General features: G+C 40.9%; 3 protein-coding genes and 1 long non-coding RNA gene across 11 annotated transcripts; 3 read left to right on the top strand and 1 right to left on the bottom strand.

Annotated features, from left to right (window-relative positions):
• The first annotated feature begins 122 nt into the window (after positions 1-122).
• Positions 123-4,401, top strand: LOC118117392 (excitatory amino acid transporter 1-like). The gene is made up of 10 exons (XM_047341867.1): positions 123-267; positions 479-616; positions 1,229-1,436; positions 1,531-1,573; positions 1,659-1,713; positions 1,822-1,996; positions 2,858-3,091; positions 3,167-3,361; positions 3,469-3,603; positions 3,824-4,401. Exons 1-10 carry the CDS (start codon positions 123-125, stop codon positions 3,957-3,959), a joined length of 1,464 nt encoding a protein of 487 aa, XP_047197823.1. The 3' UTR covers positions 3,960-4,401.
• A 498-nt stretch (positions 4,402-4,899) lies between these two features.
• Positions 4,900-17,772, top strand: LOC118118263 (caytaxin). 4 transcript variants are annotated; one of them, XM_035171305.2, is made up of 14 exons: positions 4,905-5,133; positions 5,445-5,656; positions 8,413-8,525; positions 9,726-9,784; positions 9,872-10,099; positions 10,304-10,462; positions 10,810-10,912; positions 11,164-11,295; positions 11,430-11,516; positions 11,638-11,736; positions 12,291-12,326; positions 12,405-12,452; positions 12,772-12,818; positions 14,135-17,772. In XM_035171305.2, exons 3-13 carry the CDS (start codon positions 8,449-8,451, stop codon positions 12,809-12,811), a joined length of 1,068 nt encoding a protein of 355 aa, XP_035027196.1. In that variant the 5' UTR covers positions 4,905-5,133; positions 5,445-5,656; positions 8,413-8,448; the 3' UTR covers positions 12,812-12,818; positions 14,135-17,772. The 4 variants fall into 4 exon arrangements, with proteins under 4 accessions (XP_035027199.1, XP_035027198.1, XP_035027196.1 ...); XM_035171306.2 differs by lacking the exon at positions 4,905-5,133 and adding an exon at positions 5,192-5,318; XM_035171307.2 differs by lacking the exon at positions 12,405-12,452 and having other exon boundaries at positions 4,903-5,133.
• LOC118118265 lies at positions 9,510-23,988 on the bottom strand. Of its 4 annotated transcripts, none has more exons than XR_004697896.2 (6): positions 23,868-23,988; positions 23,442-23,626; positions 11,467-11,544; positions 11,088-11,328; positions 10,272-10,440; positions 9,510-10,086 (listed from the first exon to the last, which is right to left on the bottom strand). It is a non-coding gene; the product is annotated as an uncharacterized LOC118118265 (long non-coding RNA). The 4 variants fall into 4 exon arrangements; XR_004697893.2 differs by having other exon boundaries at positions 11,094-11,328; XR_004697897.2 differs by having other exon boundaries at positions 10,272-10,501; positions 11,219-11,328.
• Positions 17,634-20,171, top strand: LOC118118264 (nicotinamide riboside kinase 2). 2 transcript variants are annotated; one of them, XM_035171309.2, is made up of 8 exons: positions 17,634-17,802; positions 17,890-17,980; positions 18,764-18,812; positions 19,024-19,201; positions 19,290-19,361; positions 19,455-19,561; positions 19,695-19,780; positions 19,878-20,171. In XM_035171309.2, the coding sequence occupies exons 1-7, from the start codon at positions 17,777-17,779 to the stop codon at positions 19,778-19,780; spliced, it is 609 nt and encodes a 202-aa protein (XP_035027200.1). In that variant the 5' UTR covers positions 17,634-17,776; the 3' UTR covers positions 19,878-20,171. The 2 variants fall into 2 exon arrangements, with proteins under 2 accessions (XP_035027200.1, XP_035027202.1); XM_035171311.1 differs by lacking the exons at positions 17,634-17,802; positions 18,764-18,812 and having other exon boundaries at positions 17,884-17,980.
• Positions 23,989-25,180: the final 1,192 nt, after the last annotated feature.

Genomic DNA, 25,180 nt, shown 5'->3' with positions numbered 1-25,180 from the left:
ACTTGAAAAGCTTGAAAAACTTGAGTAGGATTAGTAGTCATATCAGTCCTGTCACCCTATAGAGACACCAAACAGTTCTCTCCATCGTTCTTCACAGTCTTTAAGGAACAACAGCTAAAGAGATGGAAATAGATGGTCATCAGTCTGAGTTGGACTCAGTAGAAGTTACAGAACCTCAGGAAATTCAAACACACCACAGATGTAATATTGTGGCGTTCCTGAAGAGAAACACTTTTGTTATTCTCACAGTTACAGCTGTTGCATCAGGTAAGTGGTTATCAAACATACTTCACTGTGGAAATTCTACTTTAATCCACCATTGATCTGTTTTACAAGACAGGTTGGGACCTGCTGCTTTATATTAGTGTTTGTATTCTCCAGCCCTTCTCTTTGAAGAGGCTCTGTTACATTAGTTTTTTTTAACTCTGCCTTATGACAAACACAATAACTGACTAACCTGTGCTTATGCTTCTTTGAGGAATTGGTCTGGGCTTTGCTCTACGACCCTTAAACATGTCAGACAGGGATGTAAGATACTTAATGTTTCCTGGAGAGCTGCTGATGAGAATCCTGCAGATGCTGATGCTTCCTCTCATCGTTTCAAGTCTGATTTCAGGTAAGATGCACACATCAGCCGGGTTAAAATGGATTTTCAGGCTCTCGACAAAGACACGGTTTGACCCACATTTCATGTCGTAATGGCTCCTGTTAGTAATCAAAACAGTAGATTAACACACGTGTCGTCTATGTGTCGAACTGAGGCTATCAAAGATGGAAGCTGTTCTAAAGTTGCCACTATAGAGAATAAACCCATTTAACATCCTGTATGTTCTTTTTCCAACGTATAGACTTCTGTTAATAGTTTCCCTCAAAAGTTTAAATGTTTTCACATTCACGGAAATAAATATTGGATTTTCTATAATTGTGCTATAAAATAGCCGATTTTTTTACTCTTTATGAAACGAAAAAAAAGAAAACTTTGTATATTTAAAGTGTTTTTACTTTATCTCATTTATTTTTTGAAACTCTGTGTTTGTTGGGTTATAAAAACATTTTAACTATACATACATATCAAAATTATTTTATAGATTGTATAGACTTATATTTATATTTTAGTATTTGAGTGTGTGAATGAGGTTTTTAACCCAATAAACAACTGATTGTACCAACAGATTTACATTGATACAGTATGTGAATGTAAACCTGTTGCACCTTCTCTTTTCATCAGGCACGTCATCTGTGGACAGGAAAGCTTATGGGAGAATTGGACTGAGGGCAATTTGCTACTACATGCTCACCACACTTATTGCTGCATTCACTGGCATCGTTTTAGCCGTTATCATCCAGCCAGGGAACTGGTCCAGGAACCCCTCAGCCTCCTCTGGTGGTAGAGCGGAGGCTGTGCAGAGCGTGGACGCTGTTCTAGATCTAATCAGGTTTGTGTGGTGATAATTATAAACCAAGAGGGATTTCTAAGGGTATAAGATATCAGCCTCCAAAAACACCTCATATATGTTTTTTTATTTATAGAAACATGATCCCCTCAAATCTGGTTGAAGCTTGTTTCAGAAAGGTAAGATCTGCAGTGGCCATGATTTGTCTTTATATTGATAATCTCACATATTATCACTGACTTTTAACATTTGCTTGTTCTCCAGTTTAAAACTGTTTATTCCAGGAGTGTTTCTTCAGGATTTAATATCACTGAGGCCAGTGAAAACAGTGAGATTCCTCTTTTCTCTAATAATCATTATTTTTTTATTAACATTGATACAATATAATTTCATCTCTTATTTTACTGTCATCATTTGGACCCTGTAGATAACACTGTGCCAGTGCCCGGCTCGTCAGATGGTATGAATATGTTGGGGCTGTTGGTCTTCTCTGTTGCCTTCGGCCTCATTCTGGGCAGCATGGAGTCTCAGGGAAAACCTCTGAGGGATTTCTTTGACTGCCTTAATAAAGCTGTTATGCATCTGGTCAACATATTCATCTGGTAAGCAGGGAAATCTCACATTTAGACTTAGATTAAGAGCAGATTTTGGGCAGATCCAGGATTTTCTTTGGTCTGTTTTCCTTGTGTTTCAATTTTTCTTCATTCTAAGTTCTGTGTTTCTTGTTTTATTTTGAACATCCGTCTAGAGAAATGCAAAGAGGCTCCACAAATAGAGAGATATTTGTTGTTCATGGCAAACAATCATCACAAGGCTGCCCTTAATAATTTGTAGTATGTAACAAACATATTGTCACGGTGAGGTGTGGAGAGCAGGTGGACCCGAATGCAGGAGCGAGGCAGATCCAATGGACAAAAAAATGAATCTAATGAAAACATAAAATATGGGGCAGGCCCGGCAGGAAACTAAACGTTCAGGAAAAACCAGGCAGGATAAGGAACTTGAAGCTGACAGAGACAATACAGGCAAAGACTTAACAGAGGACAGAACTGAGGACTTAAATACAAAGTGGACTGATGACAAACTAGAGACAGGTGGCACAGTAAGCAAAAAGAACAGAAACACATGAGGGAGGCCAGAACTTCAAAATAAAACAGGAAACACAGAACTTAGAATGAAGAAAAATCGAAACACAAGGAAAACGTCCATAACTAAAGATTCTATAAAACTGAACCAAAATAAACCTTAAGAGTTCGGGGTCAAGGCAGAATCATGACACATATTAGTTAGATATCAGTTCCCTGGGAAATAATATTAAAAAAAACACCCAATCATGCATTTTTTAAAACAGACCAAAGAAAATCCTGGATCTGCCCAAAATCTGCTCTTAATCTAAGTCTAAATGTGAGATTTCCCTGCTTACCAGATGAATATGTTGACCAGATGCATAACAGCAGTAACAGGGTACTCCCTGTAGGAATCTTCTTCCTGCTGGCAGGTCAGGTTGTGAAGATGACAGATACAGGAGAGATGGGCCAGGAAGTAGCGATGTATATTCTCACTGTGATTGCTGGCCTGCTAATTCACAGTTTCCTCACTCTGCCCCTCATCTACTTTTCTGTCACACGGAAGAATCCCTTCAGACTCATGAGTGGTGTTCTGCAGGCTCTCGCCACTGCCTTTGGGACTTCATCAAGGTGAGCCAGTGCATTGATACCAAACGTAACGGTTTGACAGAGTTAAAACGTCTTTTCTCTTCTGTATTTTCACAGCTCTGCAACTTTACCTGTAACTCTGCACTGCATGGAGGTCAATCACAGCATGGACAAACGGGTGACCCGCTTCATGCTGCCTACTGGCGCCACTATGAACATGGATGGTGCAGCACTCTATGAAGCAGTGGCAGCTTTATTCATAACCCAGCTACATAATATGAATTTTGACCTCGGTCAAATAATCATCCTCAGGTGAGTTCATGTAGAAACTTTGACCATGTAAATGGTGTTCAGCTTGTTTTGGATATATCTGAATAAATGAATCACATTGGAGAACCAATGCTTCGTCCCTTGTTCAGTTTGATTGTTACAGCTGCGAGCACCGGTGCGGCAGGCATCCCACAGGCTGGACTGGTTTCCATGGTGATAGTGTTGTCATCCGCTGGACTGCCAACTGAAAACATATCCCTGCTTATAATGGTTGATTGGATTCTGTGAGTGAACATTTCGTCACAGGGTTGTTTAAGGTTTTAGACTTTAAGGTTGGAGATAAGAACAATACAGTGTAGAAACTTTATATTTTGTCGATCCTGTTTGAAATGGAAAGACAAAAAAACAATTTTCTTTTCACCTGTAACATTTTGAAATCAAACTTTTATCTCGTTGGTCAAGTTCCTGCCATAACCTGAGATATTCCTGTTTGTTTCTTGATAGTGATCGTTTGAGGACAACCACCAACGTCCTGGGAGACTGTATTGGTGTCGGTGTAGTTCAACATCTGTCCAGACGTGAGCTACAGAGCTCCGGGCCTGCAGGAGAAAGATTGATGGAAGAAAACCTCCATCTATGAGTTTCATGATACTTGACAGCATCGATTTCAATAAGCTATGATTCGTGAAAGCAAAATTACTAATCAAACCAAACTTATCAGAAAAAGTCTGAGAAATATTTGACATGTATTCATTTGACATGCTTTGGCTTCACGTTTGATCAGCTTGCAGTCTGTCGGCCAAGATTATCTACAGTCTGTGATGTATCTTAGCACATAACCCACTGTAGTGGTTAGGGGCTTTCACAGGGAACACTCTGCCACCACCTGGTGGTAGGACAGTCAGTGACCCAGTTACATATGCTATTCATATAGGCCTATATTGAACTTTTAATATTTTATGGTGCAACATTTTATGGAATCAAACACAGCACAATGCTTGACTGTAACTGAAACTATTTTGGTGTGTGTTTAGTCTGCAAAAAGCTTATGGTTTATTGAATAAAAACTGAACTGATCAGAAGATCCTTTCACCTACTGACGATTCAAAACATCTTCAGATAGTGAAGCACTCAAAACAAGACAATTAAAAGTTCGTATTTAAAAGTAACATTAAAACAATGTTTGTATGTTCTTAAACACCGAATACTGTCTAGTCTCAATTCTGCATCAGTCAACTGAACTGGACCTGCAGGGAAACAAATGCTTTCAGTCACATGTGGGCATATTTCAGTATTTTACTGCTGTGCAAAGTAACGTTGCTAATAGAAAACTATAAACCCTCTCAAAATGCATTTTTGTCATGCAGCCTTAGGTGGGAGAAGAATATGAAAACTGTTCCCTTGCCCCGGCTGTTGAGGGCAATGCCAGAGAGATCCAGTCTGTGTTTACTGACATTGGGCAGAGCTCAGTGCAGTTGAGGGAGGAGAGGGAGAGGAGGGGAGGGATGGGGCAGGAGGGGGTGAGCATCACAGATCGTGAGACGAGGAGGGGTTTCATCAAGGGCGAGAGAGCTTAGAATAAATGGTGAGAAAAAGCAAGAGAGAGAGAGAGAGAGGAGGTGTGTGGGGGAGAGAGGGAGAGAAGGGGGGAGATGCTGTTGCCTGGTAACAGCGGTGAAGTAGAGAACTCAGTGTTTTCCAGCTCGTAGGAAGAGAATCTCACAGGAAACGATGGATGCAACACGGACCGACTGTGAGGAAAAGGAAAACAGCTGATTGTGACTCCGGACGGCCTCCAGGGAATCAAAGAGAAGGTAGGCATGTGTGATTATGTAACCGCCATAACACAGCTCCCACCCGGGTGACATCATCACAGCGGGATTAGAGCCCTGGGGTAGGGGCATTATGAGTCTGTGCAGGGAGGAGGTGGAGGAGGAGGAGGAGGAGAGAAGTATAAATGAGAGGGAGTGATCATCATGAGACACGCTAAAAGCTCTGGGTGAGGATTATCTTTTGTCAAAAAACAAATCAGCACAGGATCTGACCGGCGGAGGAAACACTGAAAAGATGAGAGCAGGATGGTGTCAGATGTGTGACGACCCTGGTTCTCCTCTCCCCTCTGCAGGAGGACAGCACGGCTCGTCCCTCAGCCTCCATTAGCAGCATCAGGATCCAGCCGGGGGTGTGGAGCAGCCTGCGGATGTCCCACCTGCAGATGTAAACAGTGATGACGCTCACTTGGAAGCAGCTGCTCTAAAAAAAAAAAATAGAGGATCTGAAGGTAGAAGAAGGGAAGCTCTCCAAACACTGAAGAGGCATCTTACCTCACTACATCATGTGAGTATACCTGTTCTTCTGCTCGTTAACAGCTGGATTCGATGTTTTTCTTCTTGGAGGACACACTCTGTTCAGATGCTGTTTCATTCTGCTTCAGTATGTGAATCCATTTGTGAGGGAATGTCTGGCAGTGAAATGTACTTTCTCAGTCAGCTTTTTTTTTCATGTACTGAAAGACATTTGTGTTATTCTGTATTTGTGTGTACTTTTTTATCATTGATTCATTGAAGTGATCAAGATTTAGCCACATTTGACCCTGATGACAGTTTCGGGGTTGTTCAGTCATTCAGCAAGCAAATCTCATTATTATGATAATACACACACACACGTGTACACACACACACACATATATATATACACTCTGGTTGTTACTTGTTTCTTCATGAATAGTTAATGTTAGAGAGAAATACCGTGTTTTCAGGGGATTTACTTTAAAGGCTTTTTACGTCACTGACCTTGTGCCTGTAAATTTTAGTCAGACAATTTGAGGACAACTAATGTATCATGTCTCTGTTACCTTCCGTCATCAGTGGCTCTATTGATGCTTATCTCATGCACGCTGCAAGTCATGCAAGTTATTTCATAAGGCAAAGAGTGTGTATCTGAAATTCTATTTCAAAGGGAAGAGCAATCATGATGGAATTTATTTTGAAGAACTAATGACACTCAGTGGAGCACAAACCTCCACCAAGGCCCAACAGTCCTCTTTTGAAACCACACTTAACATCGGGTAAAATTTAGAAAAACATCCTGTCTCGCAATGTTAAAGAAAGTGAAGAAAAGATTCAAGGATCTGCTCACCCAGTTCCTCCTCTGGTCCTTTCCCACCCCGCCACAACATTTCAATAGTTATTGCATAATCCTTCTAACTAACAAATAAACACAGATGAAAACATGACCTCCTTAGCTGAGGTAACTAATGCAGCTAGTGTAGTTTCTGTTTGTTTGGCATCTACAGCCGCTTCCTTTCCTTCTCTGAGGCAGGATTTCCACTCTCAGGTTTGACTGGCAGAGCAGCGGTGAAAGTCTGTCCTCACAAGTTAGTGTTGGGTAAATGAAGGCAGCGCTGCCATCTGGACACAAATCCCCAACAAACACACGCTGCTGCAACATAACTCATCACAGTGCAGTTCAGTGTACGAGCAGCTGAGCCTCGGCGTGAGAGACATCTGCACTGACCACAAACCTCACGCACTGATCTGCTGTTTCCGTGGGAACTTTCTGTCCTGATTCTCAGTTGCAGTCGCACCCCGTCGTCATTCTTAATTTAGCATGGGGGGTGATCGATCTCCTCTCATGGTGCTTTCTTAAAAGATTATATTTGTGTGAGAACAGAAGAAGATTACTCAGAGTGTGATATAACCAGAAGGGTCTTATAAAAGTAGCAGTTAATGAATTCACTATTAAACCCAACGCTCTGTGAACATCAGTGCTCCAGTCACAGCAGCACCAGCCCCCTGCAGCCGGAGGCCCTGCTCCTTTTAGTCCACATTTGCTGTTTATTCCATATGTGCTCTGATGTGTGTCGCTAACAGCACATCAGTGCCGTCCCAGTGGACAAATGGACTGTGGCAACGTCTGCTGCAGCGTGAACTCCGACTGGGACAGGGATGCAGGAGGTACACTCCTCCCCCCATACGCACACTTCTGACACAAGGCTGCCATATGATGTCCAGCACGTGCATGACAGTTCCCAGTATGACTCTGTAAAGCTTTACGTGACATGTCAGGACACGACAGGAAACTTTAGATGGAGCCTTCTGGCATCTCTGATTCAATACGGCCAAGGAGGTCATGTTTTCAACCCTGTTCTTTTGTTTGTTGGTTTGTTTGGACGGATTAGCAGTTTGACAGAAGGATGCAATTTGGGTCAGAGAAGAACCCATTAGATTCTCGTGCAGATCCAGGAATGTTTTGATCACTTTCTTTAACATTGCGAGATTGGACAATTTCCCAGGGAATAATTCATGGATCTTATTAAAAAACAATTAACAATTTTTGGATTAAATCTTTTAATATTTGACTGTTGTCAGAGGAATGCGCTCGACTGAGAGCCATTCTACTTTGGTTATGTAAAATGAGATCACTATCTGCTTTGTGCAATCACTTCTGATCTGCTTGTATCACCCTGAGGGGCTGTGTGAGCAATGTGGAGTTTTATTTTTGTCTCCTGCCTCGGGGATGTGGGGGAAACAAACCCAGTGGGGTTTAGTTTTGCCTAATTTTTTGTCACTATGACTCTTCTGCACATTCACCCACAGTAAGAATGCAATTGGAATTGATCAAATTGGTAGATTTTGTACCTTATTGTACATTTGTTATTGTTGGTTGGATTCCTCATAACACCAGTGCTGTGCTGCTGCTTCCAAGACGCACTTATTACAGCAGAAACCAACCTAGGTCAGCTTTTACTTTATTCAAGGGACAAATTAAGTGATTACTTGAGGTGAGAAATGAAGCAGAGGCTGCTGAGAGAAGTGTGGACCCCAGGTGATACTAAATCCTACATTTCCCACAATACAACTACATCATTTCTTTCACTACTTCCCTCCCTGCCTGGTAAACACCCACATCTTTTCCACCCTCCACGCCTTCAGTTTGAGTGTCTCAAGCCAAAAGTCAGTTAATCCTGATGAAATCACCAGAGTTGCACTAGATGTCTGAAATGGGTGGAGTGTTGCTCCACGACAGCGTCATGCACTGTGTGTTTTCCTCCCTGGTGTCTACTGAATGAATTTATTTCACATGTTTGTCAGCCTCAGCGAGCTGAAGCCTGTCCTCCCCGGCAGAGGATGGGTACAGCAGAAGCCACTTTACGCATGGACAGCATGGAGGTCAAGGACGAGTGGCAGGACGAGGACTTCCCCAGGTAATCCTGCGTTTGAATGAGTGAAGGAGAGGGAGAGCGTCTGCGTGTGTGTGTGTGTGTTTGTGTTTGTTTGTGTGTGTGTGTGTGTGTGTGTGTGTGTGTGTGTGTGTGCCCAGTTTGTCCGATTTGTGCTCATGTTTTGACAAACAGGCCACAGCAATGATCAGTCGTGTGTGTTTAATGCTGAGGGATGGCAGGTGTGTTCTCTGCTCGATGTCGTCGTGTGTTACGTGAGCAGAACAACGGGCAGGAAACACAACAGGAGAAGTCAAACACATCAGGCTCCATTGTTGAAACAGTCCTCCGCCTACACTCTGACTGTCGAGCATCTTTTCTACCGCAGAGGGAATGTGTGTGTGTGTGTGTGAAAAATTAACAAAGGGAAATGGATTAATCACAACGTATTTACACACCTTCATTATCACAAGCTGTAATAACATAACTTTACAATTCCATCAAAGAAAATTGAATTAAAAACTTCAAATTTCATGTTTTTCTTGTTTTTCTTTTACTTAATCTGAACTATATATTCCTGTTTGTGTGTTTTATTGAATAAAGTTTAAGATATTTTCAAAGTTGGTACCAGAGAGAAACACAAAAGAACAGTCTTTTTCGTCTCCATTGTTTTATCCACTCCTTAATGTCTGTTGGTGCCGCCTTAAGCCTACCTCCACAGAGCCACTGACAACATAATAACAGCAATTACTCAAACAACAAGCCCATGCTTGTAGTGTTTAAGGGCGTGTGTGTGTGTGTGTGTGTGTGTGTGTGTGTGTGTGTGTGTGTGTGTGTGTGTGTGTGTGTGTGTGTGTGTGTGTGTGTGTGTGTGTGTGTGTGTGTGTGTGTGTGTGTGTGTGTGTGTGTGTTCCTAAAATAAAGTCCTCTCATCCCCCAGCACTGTGTGTTCAGTTGTCTTGATGGAGAGGAGATGGTAATTACTGGTGTTGTTCCCGAGCAAAACACAAAAACACAAAGAGCAAACTGTCAAGAGATCCTGTAGAGTTTATTTTAGCATCTTTTATTACAGTATGTTTTTTAACATGCTTGCAATCAATAAGGCTAAAGTAACCTTTGACTAAGCAGCAGAAAAAAAAATGTGCAAAGAGAAACTGCTGTATTTATATCAGTTCATTTCTAATTTATAATGTTTCTGTTGTTATTGTCCTTCTCCATGTTAAATATTCCTGTTTCTCCCTGCAGGCCTCTACCAGAAGATGGAGATGTTGATTCTTCATGTGGCCTCACCGACAACAGAAAATGTAACTAAACACACAGCATTGAATATGATTTTGTTTTAAATTACTACTTCACTTTGTATCTAAACTTTCCTGTTCTGTTGCTTTCAGACCCCCCCGCCTCTCTGAATGTGGGAGAGAGCGTGGCGCAGCATAAACGTCGCACCCTGGTGGCCCCCGACATGAACCTGTCCCTGGATCAGAGCGAGGGCTCCGTGCTCTCTGACGATTTTCTGGAAACGCCCGACGACCTGGACATCAACGTAGAAGACATCGAGACCCCCGATGATACCGACTCGCTGGAGTTCATCAACAACGGCAACGAGCTGGAGTGGGAAGGTCAGACAGAGGTTGAATTATACTGAAATGTTTCAGCATATTTAGAAAGAAAGGTACTGTTCAGGTTGAAAGTGTCACAAACACTAGAAAAGTCCAACTCCCTCATCTACCTCATGAGGATTTCATGTGACTTCATAAATGTCAGGGCAGAGGAATGTGAAAACAAACTGACCATCAACTTTCTTGCGTCACCTTTGAATCCAGATGACACGCCGGTGGCCACCGCCAAACGTCTTCCAGGCGACAGCGAGGAGGAGAGAGACTCGTCGGGTCGTCTGTGGCGAACGGTGATCATCGGCGATCAGGAGCAGAGGATCGACATGCAGGTCATCAGGCCGTACCTGAGGGTGGTCACACATGGAGGTTAGAGTGTGTGTGCGTTTGTTGTTGAAAGTTCTTGATCTGTGGGAGACAAGAGGAACATTTCTCTCAACCAAACGCCAACCTTAAAAAGCTGGGATATAAAATGTGTGTGTTTAGAAGTTGGAATTTATATTCATATGTATATATAACTAATACAGTTTATGAGTGAGTGTGTTCTATTATTTACATGATGCGTTTTTCAGATTTAAAGTTGCTATTCGTACGTTTTTGCTTTAGCTACATAGCCAATGCCAGCATTAACAGCTGTTTACTTTACTATCAAGCAGAAATGTTGCAGGTTAATTTTGTGATTGTTTGATACCAGCGGGCGTCTCCTCCTCCCTCAGGTTATTATGGCGAGGGTCTGAATGCCATTATCGTGTTTGCAGCCTGTTATCTTCCTGACAGCAGCTGTGAGGACTACACGTACATCATGGAGAACCTCTTCCTGTGAGATTCATTCTACTCTTTTACAACACGTTTTCATAAAGTTGTTATTCTGCTTTTCTTTACTTGTTTTTCCTCAAAGGAAATGACTGGAGAAAGTGTTTCAATGGAACGAGCACGTCAGATCCTGTTTGAATAGATTATTAACTTTAAATGATAGAAATAAGAGAAACCAAACCCTCACATTGCTTTCAAGAATCCTTGCTTTTCTCTCCAGCCCGAGTCAGATGTGAGTTTGTCTGCTCTGTTGTCAGATATGTGGTGAGCAGCCTGGAGCTTCTGGTGGCAGAAGATTACATGATCGTCTACCTGAACGGAGCCACTCCTCGCAGGAAGATGCCCGGCATCAGCTGGCTGAAGAGGTGCTACCAGATGATTGACAGGAAGTAAGGCAGATACAATCAGAGCACTTTGGGCAACTGTGAGGGGAAATGAAAAAAATAGTCAACAATGTTGGTGAAAGGGAATCAGTGATGTTAAGATTGAAAACATCACAAAAACAGTTGAATGTCTCCTGCAGACTGAGGAAGAATCTGAAGTGTCTCATCATCGCTCACCCCACGTGGTTCATCCGGACCGTCCTCGCCATCTCAAGACCCTTCATCAGGTGAGGACGTGGTTATGAGCTCACGAGTCTGAAAGAACACAGTACATAAAAGTGTTGCTGTTACATAATCAGACAGGAGCATCTGTGGCACTAACTACATGTGCTTCTATGTTATCTTCAGTGTGAAGTTCATGGATAAAATCCGTTACGTTCACTCACTGACGGAGCTGAGCCAGATCATCCCCATGGAGCATGTGCAGATCCCTGAGTGTGTGCTGCAGTAAGTACTCCGAGCCACCAAGGGTCAATGTTGAGTTGCTACACGTGTGTGTGTCACATCATGTCGCATGTACAGTTGCAAAAATGCTCATTACAGTGAAACAGTTTGTTACTATTTAACTGAATGTGTGGTTATTCGGATGTTATTGTTTATTTTCATGTACTTGGCTGAAACAGTGTGGGATCAAGATGGTGTGCAACGTGTTGGCAGTGACAGAAAAGTGAACGAATTGAGATCAACATTCATTTTTTAAGACTTTCTGTCTTTTGGGGCAAACAGCAGGGATCTAAATCTACACTCAGATTAAAGTCCAACAGAGAGAAAACAGCGGATCTGTATTTCTGTTTGATTTGATTTTGGGGCAGACTGTAGGCGGCTGTACTTTGGAAGTCAGTAGCTTCAGCTGAGCGAGGCTTTGAATGAACAAACACAGTAAACGAGGCCACAGTATAAGAGCAGAAATGATCTTTTATTCATCTTCTGTCTGCCACCGGTGAGAAGCATATGTATGTAATTACACATCATTTACAGATTTCTATCCTTCACTTTTAAAGGTATGACGACGAGAAGATAAGAGCACAGACGGAAAGGTGAGCGTTGAAGTTTTATGTGACTTTCAAAACATTTTCCTGCATGTAGATATTAAGTAGTTCCTTCCTTACTTACAGACTTGAGCAAGATCAGCAGCAGAACCACTCAACAGCAGCTAAAGAAAGGTGACCCCATAACAGCTGATATGGAAAACTTCACATGTTTCTTTTGTATAAAAGTGGCGATTAGACTGAAACCATTTAACTTTTACTTTACAGTGCAACTTCAGTTCTTTCCTTTTATGTCATGTCACCAGTTCAGATTCTGAAGTAAACTGGGACGTTAATAGCTGCATGGAAAATCAATTAGTGCGTGACTCTTCTCTTTAGGTTGAATAACAGCAGCAGATACATTTTGGCAACACACAGCTCAGCCTAATATAGGAGAGATGACTGAGCAGAGTATAAATGTACTCATGGCTTGTCTCTAATTTGTCACTTCCAGGCCAAAGTCAATGATAGCAGATGTTGGCTGTGGCATCTGACATTAAGGTAAGGGATCTTCTTCACTTAAGTAGCTCTCCATCAGTTTCATACAGCCTGGTTTGTAATGTCAACCCAACTAATCTCCAACATACAAGGAAATGTTGTCTTCTGCACACACACACACACACACACACACACACACACACACACACACACACACACACACACACACACACACACACACACACACACACACACACACACACACACACACACATAAACATGCTTATGTGCGCAGAAGCTTCACGATGCAGTGTTGTGTCACTGAAAGGTCCAAGGGGTCGCTTCTCAGTGCAGGGACAACAAGATCCAATTCACAGTTTGGCAGAGTCGACCAGAGTGAATGAGGGGATGAGTCGGACCTTAAAACTCAATGACGTTTATGTGTTCATAAGTACAATGAAATCAAACTAGAGTTTTAGAGTTTAAGTCCAATTTAAAGTACATCTCTTTACATGGTAACTGTTTCTTAAATGATTGTAAGTTATATTGTTTAATCTTTAATGCAAATTGCATCCAAATCAAGGGGCTAAGGTTAAGTTAAGGTTATGAAACTGAGGCTTTAGTCTGAGGTTGTAGCCACTTGCTGTGTTTCCCCTCTCTCTCCCTGCTTTGAATCTAAATCTGTCCTGACAATAAAGGCAATGGAATGCCAAAGAAAGTTCACTTAAAAAAAGTCTTAGTAACTGAGTTCACAGAAATCCTGAAACACAAACAACACTTCAGCTGATCACTGTTAAATCCTGGAGTCCGGCTCATTTTCACATCTGCCAAGTCACGTTTCAGCTCTTTACATTCAGATTTGAACCAAGTCCAAGAAACGTCAGCTGATCCCCGGACATCGTATTCCCTCCGTTACTCTCTGTTACATAAAGCACAGCTGCTGCTCTCTTTAAGCTGCTGCAACAACCGATCGACTCTATTTTTAATGGGGATGCACAAGGGGTCTGGCAAATTGATCTGCGCCTCACGAAGCCACCCACCCCAGCAGGTCCGGGTTGGGAAGGGTGGGTTATTTTAGAACCACCCCCACCCCCACCCACCCTCCCCACATGCGCCGACCTGAGCTGCTGACTGTTCCTATCAACCTCCATATATCAAAAGAGCTATCAGCCGAAAAGACTGGCCGACATCCCAGGAATGTCCACAGGCACCGTCTCTAAACGGAGGCCGGCGCAGGAAGCAGGAGAAAGATGAATAGTCGAACCTCCTGTGTGTCATGTTGGATCTAATTTAGTGCCGACTGACCCGCTGCCAAACTGAATTATTATATTTGAGTTTTTTAAATTGTGGAGTTAAACCTTCTATATTTTGCATTTCAGGGTTTGAGATGGAGGAACTGGTGGGGGAACATTCATTCATTACTCCAGGAGCCTTTCGCAAATCTCCTGACTGGATTCATTGGCTGCAAGACAATCATTTTCAAAATGTCCTTCGCTGCTCCTATAACTGAAAGTTCATCTGCACCAAAGGCATCAAAACATACGTAAAAAGTAAATCCAAAAAAGAGTTTCTGCTCCCTGCATGACGAGGTGAGCTTCATCTGCAGCATGACTTCCATCATATCAACACAAATCTATAATGGACTTTCAAACATCTTCCGACAGAGAACGTTGTGTAAATAATTGTTTATATATATTTTTGAGAAAGGTGTTTGTGCAGATATTTTTTTATATATATATATATATATATATATATATATGGATGATATGGAATGGGTATCGTGAAGTTTCATGAGTGTTTACTGAAAAATAATGTGCAATGATATTGTTCTTAGACTGACAGTTAGATGTTACCGATGCAAACGTGTTGCAGTTCTCAAAGTTTTTCCAGAGTTTAATATGCAGGTGGCATGCTCGTTAATATCCTCCGTCACATGTTAACATCCAGAACGTTTTTTGCCATCATGTTTTAAAAGATACTTTTACAAGACAGATGCAGATGAACACAATGAAATATATTTAAGGAGAGAGTTTAATTCATTTCTATAAGTGTTATTTATGAAAATGTGCCATTTACTGTTTGTAAAAAAAAATTAAATGAGTGAACTTAAAACATACTTTGTCAGGACTCTTGTATCCAGACTTCACCTCTGATACAAACTACAGCCTAAAGTCCATATACATTACAAATACACTGCTTATAGCCGATATGCATTCAAAATAAACAGCCTTGTCCATTCCATATGCATTTAAGTATTATTATCCTTACACTCAAGTATTGCATGATACTTATTATTACTCACTGATGCCTATTTTGACTCTTGCTGCTGTAATATTGCAAATTTCGCCATTGTGGGTCTAAATAGACAGCATTGCCCATATACATTACAAATGTACACTGTACAGCCTGTACACATTAAAAATATACAGCCTAGTCCATTACATATACATTACATATACCCAGCTTTGCCTGTATACATTACAAATGGTCAGCCTTGCCCATATATATATATATATATATATATATTATGAATATACAGCCTTCCCATATACATGAATAATTGACAGCAGTGCCAATGTACGATACAAATATAGAGCATCAGCCTTACCATGTACATTAAAAATGACAGCTTTACATTATAAATGAACAGCCTTGCTCCTATACATTACAGCTTATATCTAATCCCTTTTACTGCCTCTCGCTCCACTTTGCTCCTGCATGTTTTTGACACGTCCTGGTGAGTTATTAAAGGACATAATTCTGATTTATGAGCGTCATCACAGCTGATGTTCTTTGCATCATTTGGACTTCTCGAAGGGACCCTTTACTTTTTATTGGAAAGGTCACTGTGATGAGGACGATATGTCCCTCTTTGTTCTGTGTGTTATTTAAAGGTTTGTATGACAAACGATTGATTGACTGATTTAGCCATGAAAAAGATAGTGTAGTGTTTTGGTATCTTAGTATCAGATTACGTCTCTCAGTCTATGATAATATTAGCATTCTAACAAAAATCTTAAAATAGACAAAGGTCTGTTTCCTGATAATTAATGTTGAATAATTATAAAGAAAAACACATGTTCACTCTCAGAAAAGTAAAGAATATATCTCATACATTCCAGCACAGAGCTAGAAGCTGGAGGCCAACGTCTTATTTTAGAATCAAGGCAGGGAACAGGGGGAACATCTTTCCTGGCTCTGTCTAAAGTTTGTAAAAACACATACCAACACCTCTGTGGCCGACTGACTAACACCTGGTTTCATGTGTACGTGCACAGAAATGTAAAAAAAACAAAAATTTTGACGAAATAATAGTCGGAAAGATAAAACAACCAACTTAGATCATGTTAATAAGTGAACTATTAGCAAGGTTAGATGTTTCCATTCACCTTTGTGCTAAGCTAAGCTTATTTACCCTCATTATCCAGTAATGAAGCCAACATCGACTAAGGAGGAGGTGGGGTTTATGACCTTTACTGCAGCCAGGCATTAGGGGGTGATGGAGACACTTTGGCTTCACTGTAATGGCGTCCATATTTATATACTGTACAGTCTAACTACTTACTACTGCAGAAACATGAGAGTCTCATCTGAGTCTGTGAACATTTTGTCCTTGAAAAATGTCAATCTTTTCCTTTAAGCCTTGGAAGTGTAGCTAATTTGACAACTTCCCAGTTCAACAGGTAATTTGACTGTCAAATTCTAAATGTACTCGTCAACATACGGCTCAAGTGAAGGTTTGTCTTGTTGGTCTTAGATGGAAGAAGAATGTGCCCCACATGCTGTACATAGTGGATCACACGCTCTGGGGTCCTATAGTGTGTCTGAGCGTATGTAGGGCAGTTTTATAATCCTGAATTCTTTACCCACAACTAACTTCTTCTGTTTACCAACAACCTCATAACTGCCAATGACTTTTACCTAAGAGGGGAAAATGTTGCAGCGAATCACTTTTACTCATGTGAAAGTGTCTTAAGTTGTGAAACATGAGTTCAGCTTCTCCTTCACTAATACGCTTACTGAGATAAGAGGCCGTAAACAACACAAGGTGAGGCCGCACACATCCGGAGGTGTGTAAGGAAAAGGGGCAGATAAGCAGTGGGCTTCTGCACGTTCAAAGGAAAGCTGCTATCAGACATGCGGCCGCGACTCGTGGTCACACAGCTGGCGGCCATGCTCTCTGGCCGGTTGCCTCAGAAATATGTGTGTGACACAGTAGGCAGACTCACAACAGCTGCCTAAATATAGCCGGCTGCTTCTGGTTTTCACTCGTCTGGAGCTGTTGAAGCACGGAAAGTTTCCGTGTGAAAAGCCAAAGACCCAAGTTTTTTCTTTGTGATACAGATGTGTCAGGAACAAGGTGTGACTCATACACCCTGAGCTGTACCACACTGAATCCTAATGATTGTGCAGTTCACAGACTTTTGCCTCCTTTCTAAATGATACTTTTCCTTGGACAAAATCTCTCTTTGTCTTAAAGACTTGGAGTTTTTCAAAATTATCTCAGATTCACAATGATCATAGAAGCTCCAGACTGTAATCGTAGAAGCACCACGTGTCTGTCGAGCGTCTCACAACGTTTCATTTTACGTTTCACATCTCGGCCAAATCGCTCGTTTCTCTCTAATCTTCTAAGAACTCTGAGAACTCTAATTTGTCGGGCGTTCACACTGACCCCCTGGACAGCAGGTGGAAAATCAGGGATCCGCTTTCATGCAAATGAGTTGCTCCTACTTCGTCCTCCTCTCATTGGGGCTCCAGGCTGTGTAGCGTCAGCTGACTGGGTGTGGGACGGAGAGGCCTGATTGGTTTGGGGGGGGCATGATGCTGCAGCAAATCCCTATATAAACCCGGTGAGGAGATTGTCTATCAATGAAGTAGTAAAAGGAGGGAACGTCTGTGACTCAGAGCGAGGGAAAGGTTTTCAGAAGAAGCCTTGGGTAGAGACTGTTTGCTTTGGCTTGGTTCCCTTCTTTTATTTACTGAATTCCACAGGTGACCAACACACAAAACAGCTGAAAATGAAGTTCATCATCGGCATCGGAGGGTAAGCATCATTTCACTGATTCACCTGCTCATTAAAAAAACTAATGTGTGACTCGTGTTTATGGTATAAAATCTATTCTGATTTCAGAGTGACCAACGGTGGGAAGACCACTTTGACACACAGACTTCTAAATACATTACCTAACTGCTGTGTGGTGCATCAGGATGACTTCTTCAAGGTAAGATCAATTCAAGTAACCCTTTATTTAGGATTTAAAAATCACTAAACTTTCAATTCAATGCTACGATAACTTTTTTAAATTGTGTTAATCTTGAGTTAACAAGATCATTATTTTTGATATATTTCATTTGTTAAATAAGATGTAGCCTTGAGGAAGTTTTGTGCTCAGTGATAATCCGCCAGTCTGAGATGTGCTGCCATCGCAGTAGCCTAGTAATGCATCTGGCTGATTGTTTCCTGGACAGCCAATGAAAGGGCAGAGCGTCCCCACTTAAAGTGACTTAGTCACGTTTTGCATGAACATAAACACAATTTGGCTTTAAAAAAAAAAGTATAATAATAACAAAGCCAGAAAATTGTATCTCTACCAAAAAAAAACATCTCTTCGTGCTGCATTCAGGGACGGTCGACAACTAATCAACACCACTGACTTTTTTCGCATTATATAGAATGGAAAGAAAGAGAAATAAGGGTGGTGGCTGGATCCGCACAGTTCGGGGAAATAAAATAAAAGCGCAATAAAAAAAACCCGCAATTTTTCGGACTTAGTTTAGTTTAGTTATAGAAAAAGATAGTTCTCTCAGAAAGTCCTATACTGAGCCTCACCACCCTTATGCAAAGTTTTTAAAAATACTTTAAAGACATTATTTAGGATGAACTCAAATTTCGTCAGCGTTCGCTACTTTTGGTGGAGACGAGTCCTTCACTTGTCCTGTCCAGGTGTGATCTGCTTCAACTGGTTACTAGGTTTGCAGCAATGTTTTATTGGTGACTGTTTCAGAAACCCGATCAAATAGAAGTCGGGGAGGACGGCTTTAGACAGTGGGATGGTAAGAATGGATTTCCCGTATAGGAAAACCATGCAGTAATGTACTTTTTATTTCCTGCACATTTCTTAAAAAACAAACTTTGGTCTGTCATCTATTAGGTGAATGCTACAGACATTCACTAATGGTGACATGTGTCAAGCACATTGTTGAGCAGCTTTGGTTGCATGTGTGGTGAAGCTCTTCTCTTTTCTCTACCTTCTCCTCAAATCAGTGATCAGCGCCATGGACATGGAGGCGATGGTTAACACAGTGAAGGGTTGGCAGGAGAACCCGGTCAAGTTCGCCCGCTCTCACGGGGTCAGCCTATCACCTGAAGCTGACGAGTCCGACTCGGAGGAGAAGAGGATCCATATTCTCATCATCGAGGGGTTCCTCATCTATAACTACAAGTGTGTCTCGCTCATTATCACTGAAAGATTTGACCCACGGGCCTCTTGACCTCTAAAGCTTTTCACTAACCTGAGCTCCTCCCTGCAGGCCTCTGATCGACGCCTTTGACAAATGTTACTACATTTCCATTCCTCGTGAGGAGTGCAAAAGGAGGAGAAGGTAACGAGCTCTTCAGTAACAACGACCAGTTAGTTGATGGACACATAATGTAGTTCAGGTGATAATATGACTTGATCGATTATGTTTCCGCAGTACAAGGTCATACACAGTCCCCGACCCCCCCGGCCTGTTCGACGGCCACGTCTGGCCCATGTACTTGAAACACAGGGAAGAGATGGAGAGCAACTGCGACACATTAGGTTTGTTAAACTGATTATTCCCCTTGACAACTAAATGTCAGTTTCATACATTAATCCATCTTCCTATCCTCTAACCTGGACGTCACAATAAAAGCAGAATGTTTCTAATCCTTTCTGATTTGTCTCTGCACAGAGTGTCTCGACGGGATGACATCTAAGGAGGCCATTTACAACACAGTCTATGAAAGCATTCAGAACTCCCTGCTGAACAAATCATAGGTACGAGGAATCCTGAGATGAATGGGCTGTGACAGATGAACAACACGTGGTTTATTCAGTGTGTGTAACTCCTCTCCTCTCTTCTCTCTCTCTGCAGCAGGACGGGGTCAACAGCGGACTTGTGTATAGACTTGTAAATATGATGTTGAGTGTAACACCAGCTCGGTACTTCTAGACTGATCTGTAAATAGTCAATCATGTAACTTATTAAGAACTAATGGCAGAAGTTGTTTTGTTTTCTATAATCCTGTAACTTTTTCTAAAATGATGAGCCACCTCTTGACTGCCCCGTGTTTAACATCAGGGGCAGATATCAAATCAGATCGAAGTCAAAATCCTCACTGGGAGGAACGATTTGTGTTATGCCACTTAAAGAAATGACTGAATCCATCGTATGGCTCCTGTTTTTCTTCTCAACTCACTCATTCACTTTGTTCACATGTCTTGTTCAGGGGCATAAATCTCACGTTTTACAACACAAACACTGGGGGGGACTGAAGAAGTCCTGCAGCTCTTGACCGAGTCTCCTTATCACAAAGACCACAGCCACAATAAAAAGCTTCTGACACACAGAGATCAGAGAGAACAATTTCTCCTACCAGACAATAAGACGCTGTTTACAGGAAGAAAAATCATAAACTCAAATGTCAGTTGAAACAATGTGAAACATAAACGTGACAAGAACGTCACTCAGCAGGGAGAATACATGTCTCTTCAAGAAAACACATTCCAATTTTAAAGATTTTTATTTGGATCTGCACCAAATCTCACACGATCATAAACATCAGTCCCATGAACGTGCCTGATTCTGAGGAATCGATGAAGAAGTTGCAAAACACCTCATCTCACAATGTTAGAGACAATGAAAGAAAAACTCCCGGATCCGCCCCCTGATCTGGATCCACACTAAAAACTAGTCGTTTGAAAGGAGACTGGATTTTCTCTCATGCTGCTGCTTACAACACATTAATAATTATAATAGATTTTATTTTTGTTATTTTTGTTCCTTTTATTTGAAGGAGCTCAAACACACTTTATAAAGAACTTAAAGACAAAGTAAAGATAAATGCGTGACATCATTATACGTTGAAAGCAGTTCTGAAGACGTAGAGATTTAACATTAGATGTTATATATATATATTCTTCCTGCTGCTGCTTGATCAGTGGTGTTTGCATTAAGCCCTGAACTGATCCTTACCCTCTTTTATGTAAGTTGCCACACAATCGACACATAGTGCTTTTATTTGCAGTTGTTACTCGAGGTGGAACTAATTTGAACTACTTTTTAAAGTAGATTCATCCACTAGTTCCTAACCGAGCGGGTGGGAAATGAAATGATCAATGGGAAATGAAGAATGTTGTATAAAACTTAATATATTTAGTTATTAAATAACCTTTCTACTTTGAGTGTCAAAACCATCCAAGTAGTTTAGAGGTGAAATGTATCTTCAGTGGAAATGCAAATGTCAACTGACTCTGTGTTTATTAATATGAGTACAACATAACAAAGTATATCATAGTATTTTATAAGCTTATCTTGTGTTTCTTTTTAATATCTGTAAATGTCAAAATGAACTCCCAAAACACTTGAATTGAAAGTTTCCATCTTGAATGTGTAAAAAGTTTGAAGTTTTGTCAGATGGAAATAATCAAGTAAAGTACTTAGTTACTACACTTCCTCAAAAGTTCCAAAGTCCTTTTATGAAGTCGCCCACACTGATCTGCAGGCGGCACATGAATGAGGGCCAACATAGAGCCACAAGTTTTATTGATATTTGAGATCAAAAACTCTATATAAATTATATATTATATATATTATATTGGGACCATGAAGGTTTCATTTCTGGACTGTAAAACAAATGATTAACAAATCAAAGGTTTTTATAATCCGAGCAGATAGAGTCAAAGATACTCTGCCTGTTTATTACTCTTTATTATCATTCTTCTTCAGAAAAGCTCTCACTGTACTTTACTCCATCCCGGGACATGGCCACAGAGGGTGTGTTCAGGCGGGAGTCGGGGTCTTGTGACGCGTGTCTGAGAGTTTTTACATGCCAGCACTTGGCCTGGAGCAGCTCTGTCAGTTTATATTTAGGATAAGTGCCTGGGGTGTCAAGGGAGTATATTTAACAAGTACACACACACCCACTTGACGCTGCACAGCCGGGCCCGACTCAGGGGCCAGTCCCCTCACGCCACCTCAAGGTGGGTGAGCAGAACCTTGTGGGGCGGTATGCGGTCCCACGTCACCCGCCGCCATCGAAACCCCCAAAGTTAAAACTGGGGTATCCATATTAGGATTAGTGTGGCGAGGCAGTGACCCTGGAGATGAGTGGCTATCACATGTCCGTCCCCCTCTCATATGAGTGAGTGAGGACCCCTGAGGCATGTGAACAGTTGTGAATGTGCCACAGAAATATTTATGGCTGCCGCACTGAGACAAACAGGAACAAGTGACTTGGTTAATGTGCAACACTTGACTTTAAATCCCCCCCCCCCGTCGTAAATATTATTCATACCCAGTATATAAACATTATTTGTAACACACCATAACTACTTTTTATATGAATATTTAGAGATTTTAACAAATTTCATTTGTGTTACATATATAAACTACACCCATAGAGGGTGATCTTAAATCACACACTGACAGTTTAACTGTTTATTCAACATAACACAAAGTTAAATATCAACATGCTTTCAGAATTGTTTAGTACTGGTTATTTTAGTCGAGCACAGATAAAACCAATTAAAAAACTGCTAAATCACTTAATAGGCAAATAAACTATTAAAATCTAAATTAATAAACCTAAATTAGCTGGTTTAATCTGGTTCAGTACTTTGACTGGTTTGTGGTGGCGTGGTATATATATTCTATAGCCTTCCTATTTATGTTTTTATCATTATTCTCCAAAGGTTTGGTCCCCAAACATTATTCTATTCTATTCTGTTTTATTCTGTTCTATTATATTATATTATATTATAATATATGATATTATATTATATTATATTATATTATATTATATTATATTATATTATATTATATTATATAATTTTATATTATATTATATTACATTATAGTACATCATATTATATTATATCATATTATGCATTAATGTACAATACTTTTTGTATTGTCATGTCATGTACCTCAGACTTACAACTCTTGAGTAAATGTACTTAGTTACTTCCACGACTGCTGCCACGTCCCAAAACTTAAGGCCGAGACTTGTCGGATTTGACATTTGACAGAATTCGTGTAAAGTTAGAGTCGTTGGGTCACGTGTCAAGTGGTCTCAACACTAACTTGCCACGTGTAGTTAAATGAAAGCGTGAAGACGGACCCAGCGACATGTTGCTCGGAGCTGAAACGTGAGGAGAGCTGACCACGCTGACTCTGGCAAAGCTTAATCAAAGATGAGCAGGACACGGGTCACAAGAAACCTGATGATGTGCAGAGCTACAGCTGCCAAACCACATGAAATTCACCTTTCATCACACATTTCTATTTCCATTCAGGTTACACTGCAGAAATCAGCTTAGTTTTATTCAAAACGTTGCTGTTACCGTGTATCAGGATGGAACCTAAGTATCCACATGAGTTGAGATTTGCCCAAGGTTAATCATTTTTACTTGTCAAACATTTTTGTCAGCGTCTCACCTGTCTTGTCTCCCCATGATCTGTGGTAAACCTTCAGGATCTATCATTTTACTCCTCAGACTGGCAGTGTGAGGCCTCGGGGGGAGGACAACAGGTATAATCCTTGTAGGGGAAGCTTTCTTGTGGTAAAACCATTTTAAGACCATCATCTTCGTTTAATCTCACAAGAAGCAAAGCCTGGATACCTAGATTCATGGGATAAGATATATTCAAAGCGTACAAGAATTAGTCTTTCACTCAGGGCAAGATCTGCTGCTGCTGCTGCCGCTGCTGAGCACCATGAAAACAACCAGAAACTTTATTTTATTTCCAAGCAACATTCATTTACAGAAAACATTAAGGTTTTTTTTGTGCCAACATTTGTTGTGATTTGTTTACTTCCACGTCAGACACACAAGAAAGACTCAATTCAACGTTAATACTCACTCGCTAAATTTTGTGGATTACATGTCCTGCTCGGGAAGTCTTGTGCCAAACCAGTACCGAGGATCTGCCGCTCTTATAAATATGGTCTGGAGCCGGGCGGAGCCACGCTCTGCTGCAGGGGTGGGATTTGCTAAGAATAGAAAAGCATGCGGCCTCACCACCATGTCGCCCTATTTGGCAGAGGAAACACTCCCCGTGATACTTCATGTGAGAGGTGACAAACACTGAGCTCTGCTGGAGTCCTCTGTAGACCAGAGGGTGTAGATTCTCCTCTATGCGTGTGACCCCATATCATGCAGCCTCACACGTCCCTGTACCTGAGTCATGCCAATAATCGTTAATCTTTAGTTAAAGTAATGTTTGTACATGAGCTGCTCAGTAAAATACGCAACATGCTGCACAAACTCTCAATCTGAACTCTCTGAAGTCACCATACTGAAGTCCCCTCCTGTTTGTGTACTTATATGTCTGTTCTTAACTTTTGATTTCTTTGTTTTTAACGTGTATTCTTCTTTTAATTGTCATTTTCCTCATTTCAAATGCTTCAATGCATTATATAAAGCACTTTACATGCCAATGTGCTGTATAACGTGCTATTTCCATGTTCTGCTATACATGTATTAGAATACACTTATTTTTGCTCCACTACATCTGTTTGGCAGCTGTAACTTCTAGTTACTTTGCAGTAACTATAACAGCTTTTAAAATATGATGCATCACCTAATTCTAAAAACAACTTCCAATCCAAAGGAGCCAGTGATTAAAATTACCATGTGCAGTCACCTGTTCACTATTTGTTTTATTCTGTTATCACTGTGTCGACGTGGCTTTCTGCACGTAGTGAATTGACCTTTGAACCCGAACAGCTCCAACTGTATAACTTTATGAGGTCGCCTGTTAATGGTCAGTCAGTGGATGGATGGCTGGTGATGTGAAGGGTGAATGAATAATAAGTGAATGGATTCTGTGAACAGGCGGTTAAAAGAAATCACTAAAAACTGTATATATATATATATACACGTATATAAATCTTCATTGTGTTTTAAGGTTTGATTCGTCAGACACTGGAATTTAAACATATTCAGTCAGAAAACAACACATACAAGAAATATTCAGCACATTATATGAAGAAGTAAAGATGCCAGTGAATAATAAGCAGAGCCAAAATAGAAGGGGAAATATAATTTAAAGAATAAAAAATATTAATATCAATATTTATGGCAAAATTTGTCTGTTAAAAACAAAAATTCTAATTACAAAAAAAAACTAGATTCAAGAAGTATTGAAGGTCGAACCAAACTTTCATTTAAAAC

This window comes from Hippoglossus stenolepis, chromosome 11, assembly GCF_022539355.2.
Source record: "Hippoglossus stenolepis isolate QCI-W04-F060 chromosome 11, HSTE1.2, whole genome shotgun sequence".
In the NCBI taxonomy this organism is placed as follows: Eukaryota; Metazoa; Chordata; class Actinopteri; order Pleuronectiformes; family Pleuronectidae; genus Hippoglossus; species Hippoglossus stenolepis.
The sequence above is the reverse complement of the archived record's forward strand: the minus strand, read 5'-3'. Positions and strand labels throughout refer to the sequence as shown.

What these genes read in the sequence shown, in the direction of transcription:
- LOC118117392 (XM_047341867.1), top strand. Translation starts at nt 123, where the DNA reads ATGGAAATAGATGGTCATCAGTCTGAGTTGGACTCAGTAGAAGTTACA. An exon ending in GCTGTTCTAGATCTAATCAG is followed by an intron (nt 1,437 to 1,530) that starts GTTTGTGTGGTG and finishes TTTTATTTATAG; the next exon opens with AAACATGATCCCCTCAAATC. An exon ending in TTGAAGCTTGTTTCAGAAAG is followed by an intron (nt 1,574 to 1,658) that starts GTAAGATCTGCA and finishes CTTGTTCTCCAG; the next exon opens with TTTAAAACTGTTTATTCCAG.
- LOC118118264 (XM_035171309.2), top strand. Translation starts at nt 17,777, where the DNA reads ATGAAGTTCATCATCGGCATCGGAGG. An exon ending in TTCCTCATCTATAACTACAA is followed by an intron (nt 19,202 to 19,289) that starts GTGTGTCTCGCT and finishes TCCTCCCTGCAG; the next exon opens with GCCTCTGATCGACGCCTTTG. An exon ending in GAGCAACTGCGACACATTAG is followed by an intron (nt 19,562 to 19,694) that starts GTTTGTTAAACT and finishes GTCTCTGCACAG; the next exon opens with AGTGTCTCGACGGGATGACA.
- LOC118118263 (XM_035171305.2), top strand. Translation starts at nt 8,449, where the DNA reads ATGGGTACAGCAGAAGCCACTTTACGCATGGACAGCATGGAGGTCAAG. An exon ending in CAGGACGAGGACTTCCCCAG is followed by an intron (nt 8,526 to 9,725) that starts GTAATCCTGCGT and finishes TTCTCCCTGCAG; the next exon opens with GCCTCTACCAGAAGATGGAG. An exon ending in CCTCACCGACAACAGAAAAT is followed by an intron (nt 9,785 to 9,871) that starts GTAACTAAACAC and finishes TGTTGCTTTCAG; the next exon opens with ACCCCCCCGCCTCTCTGAAT.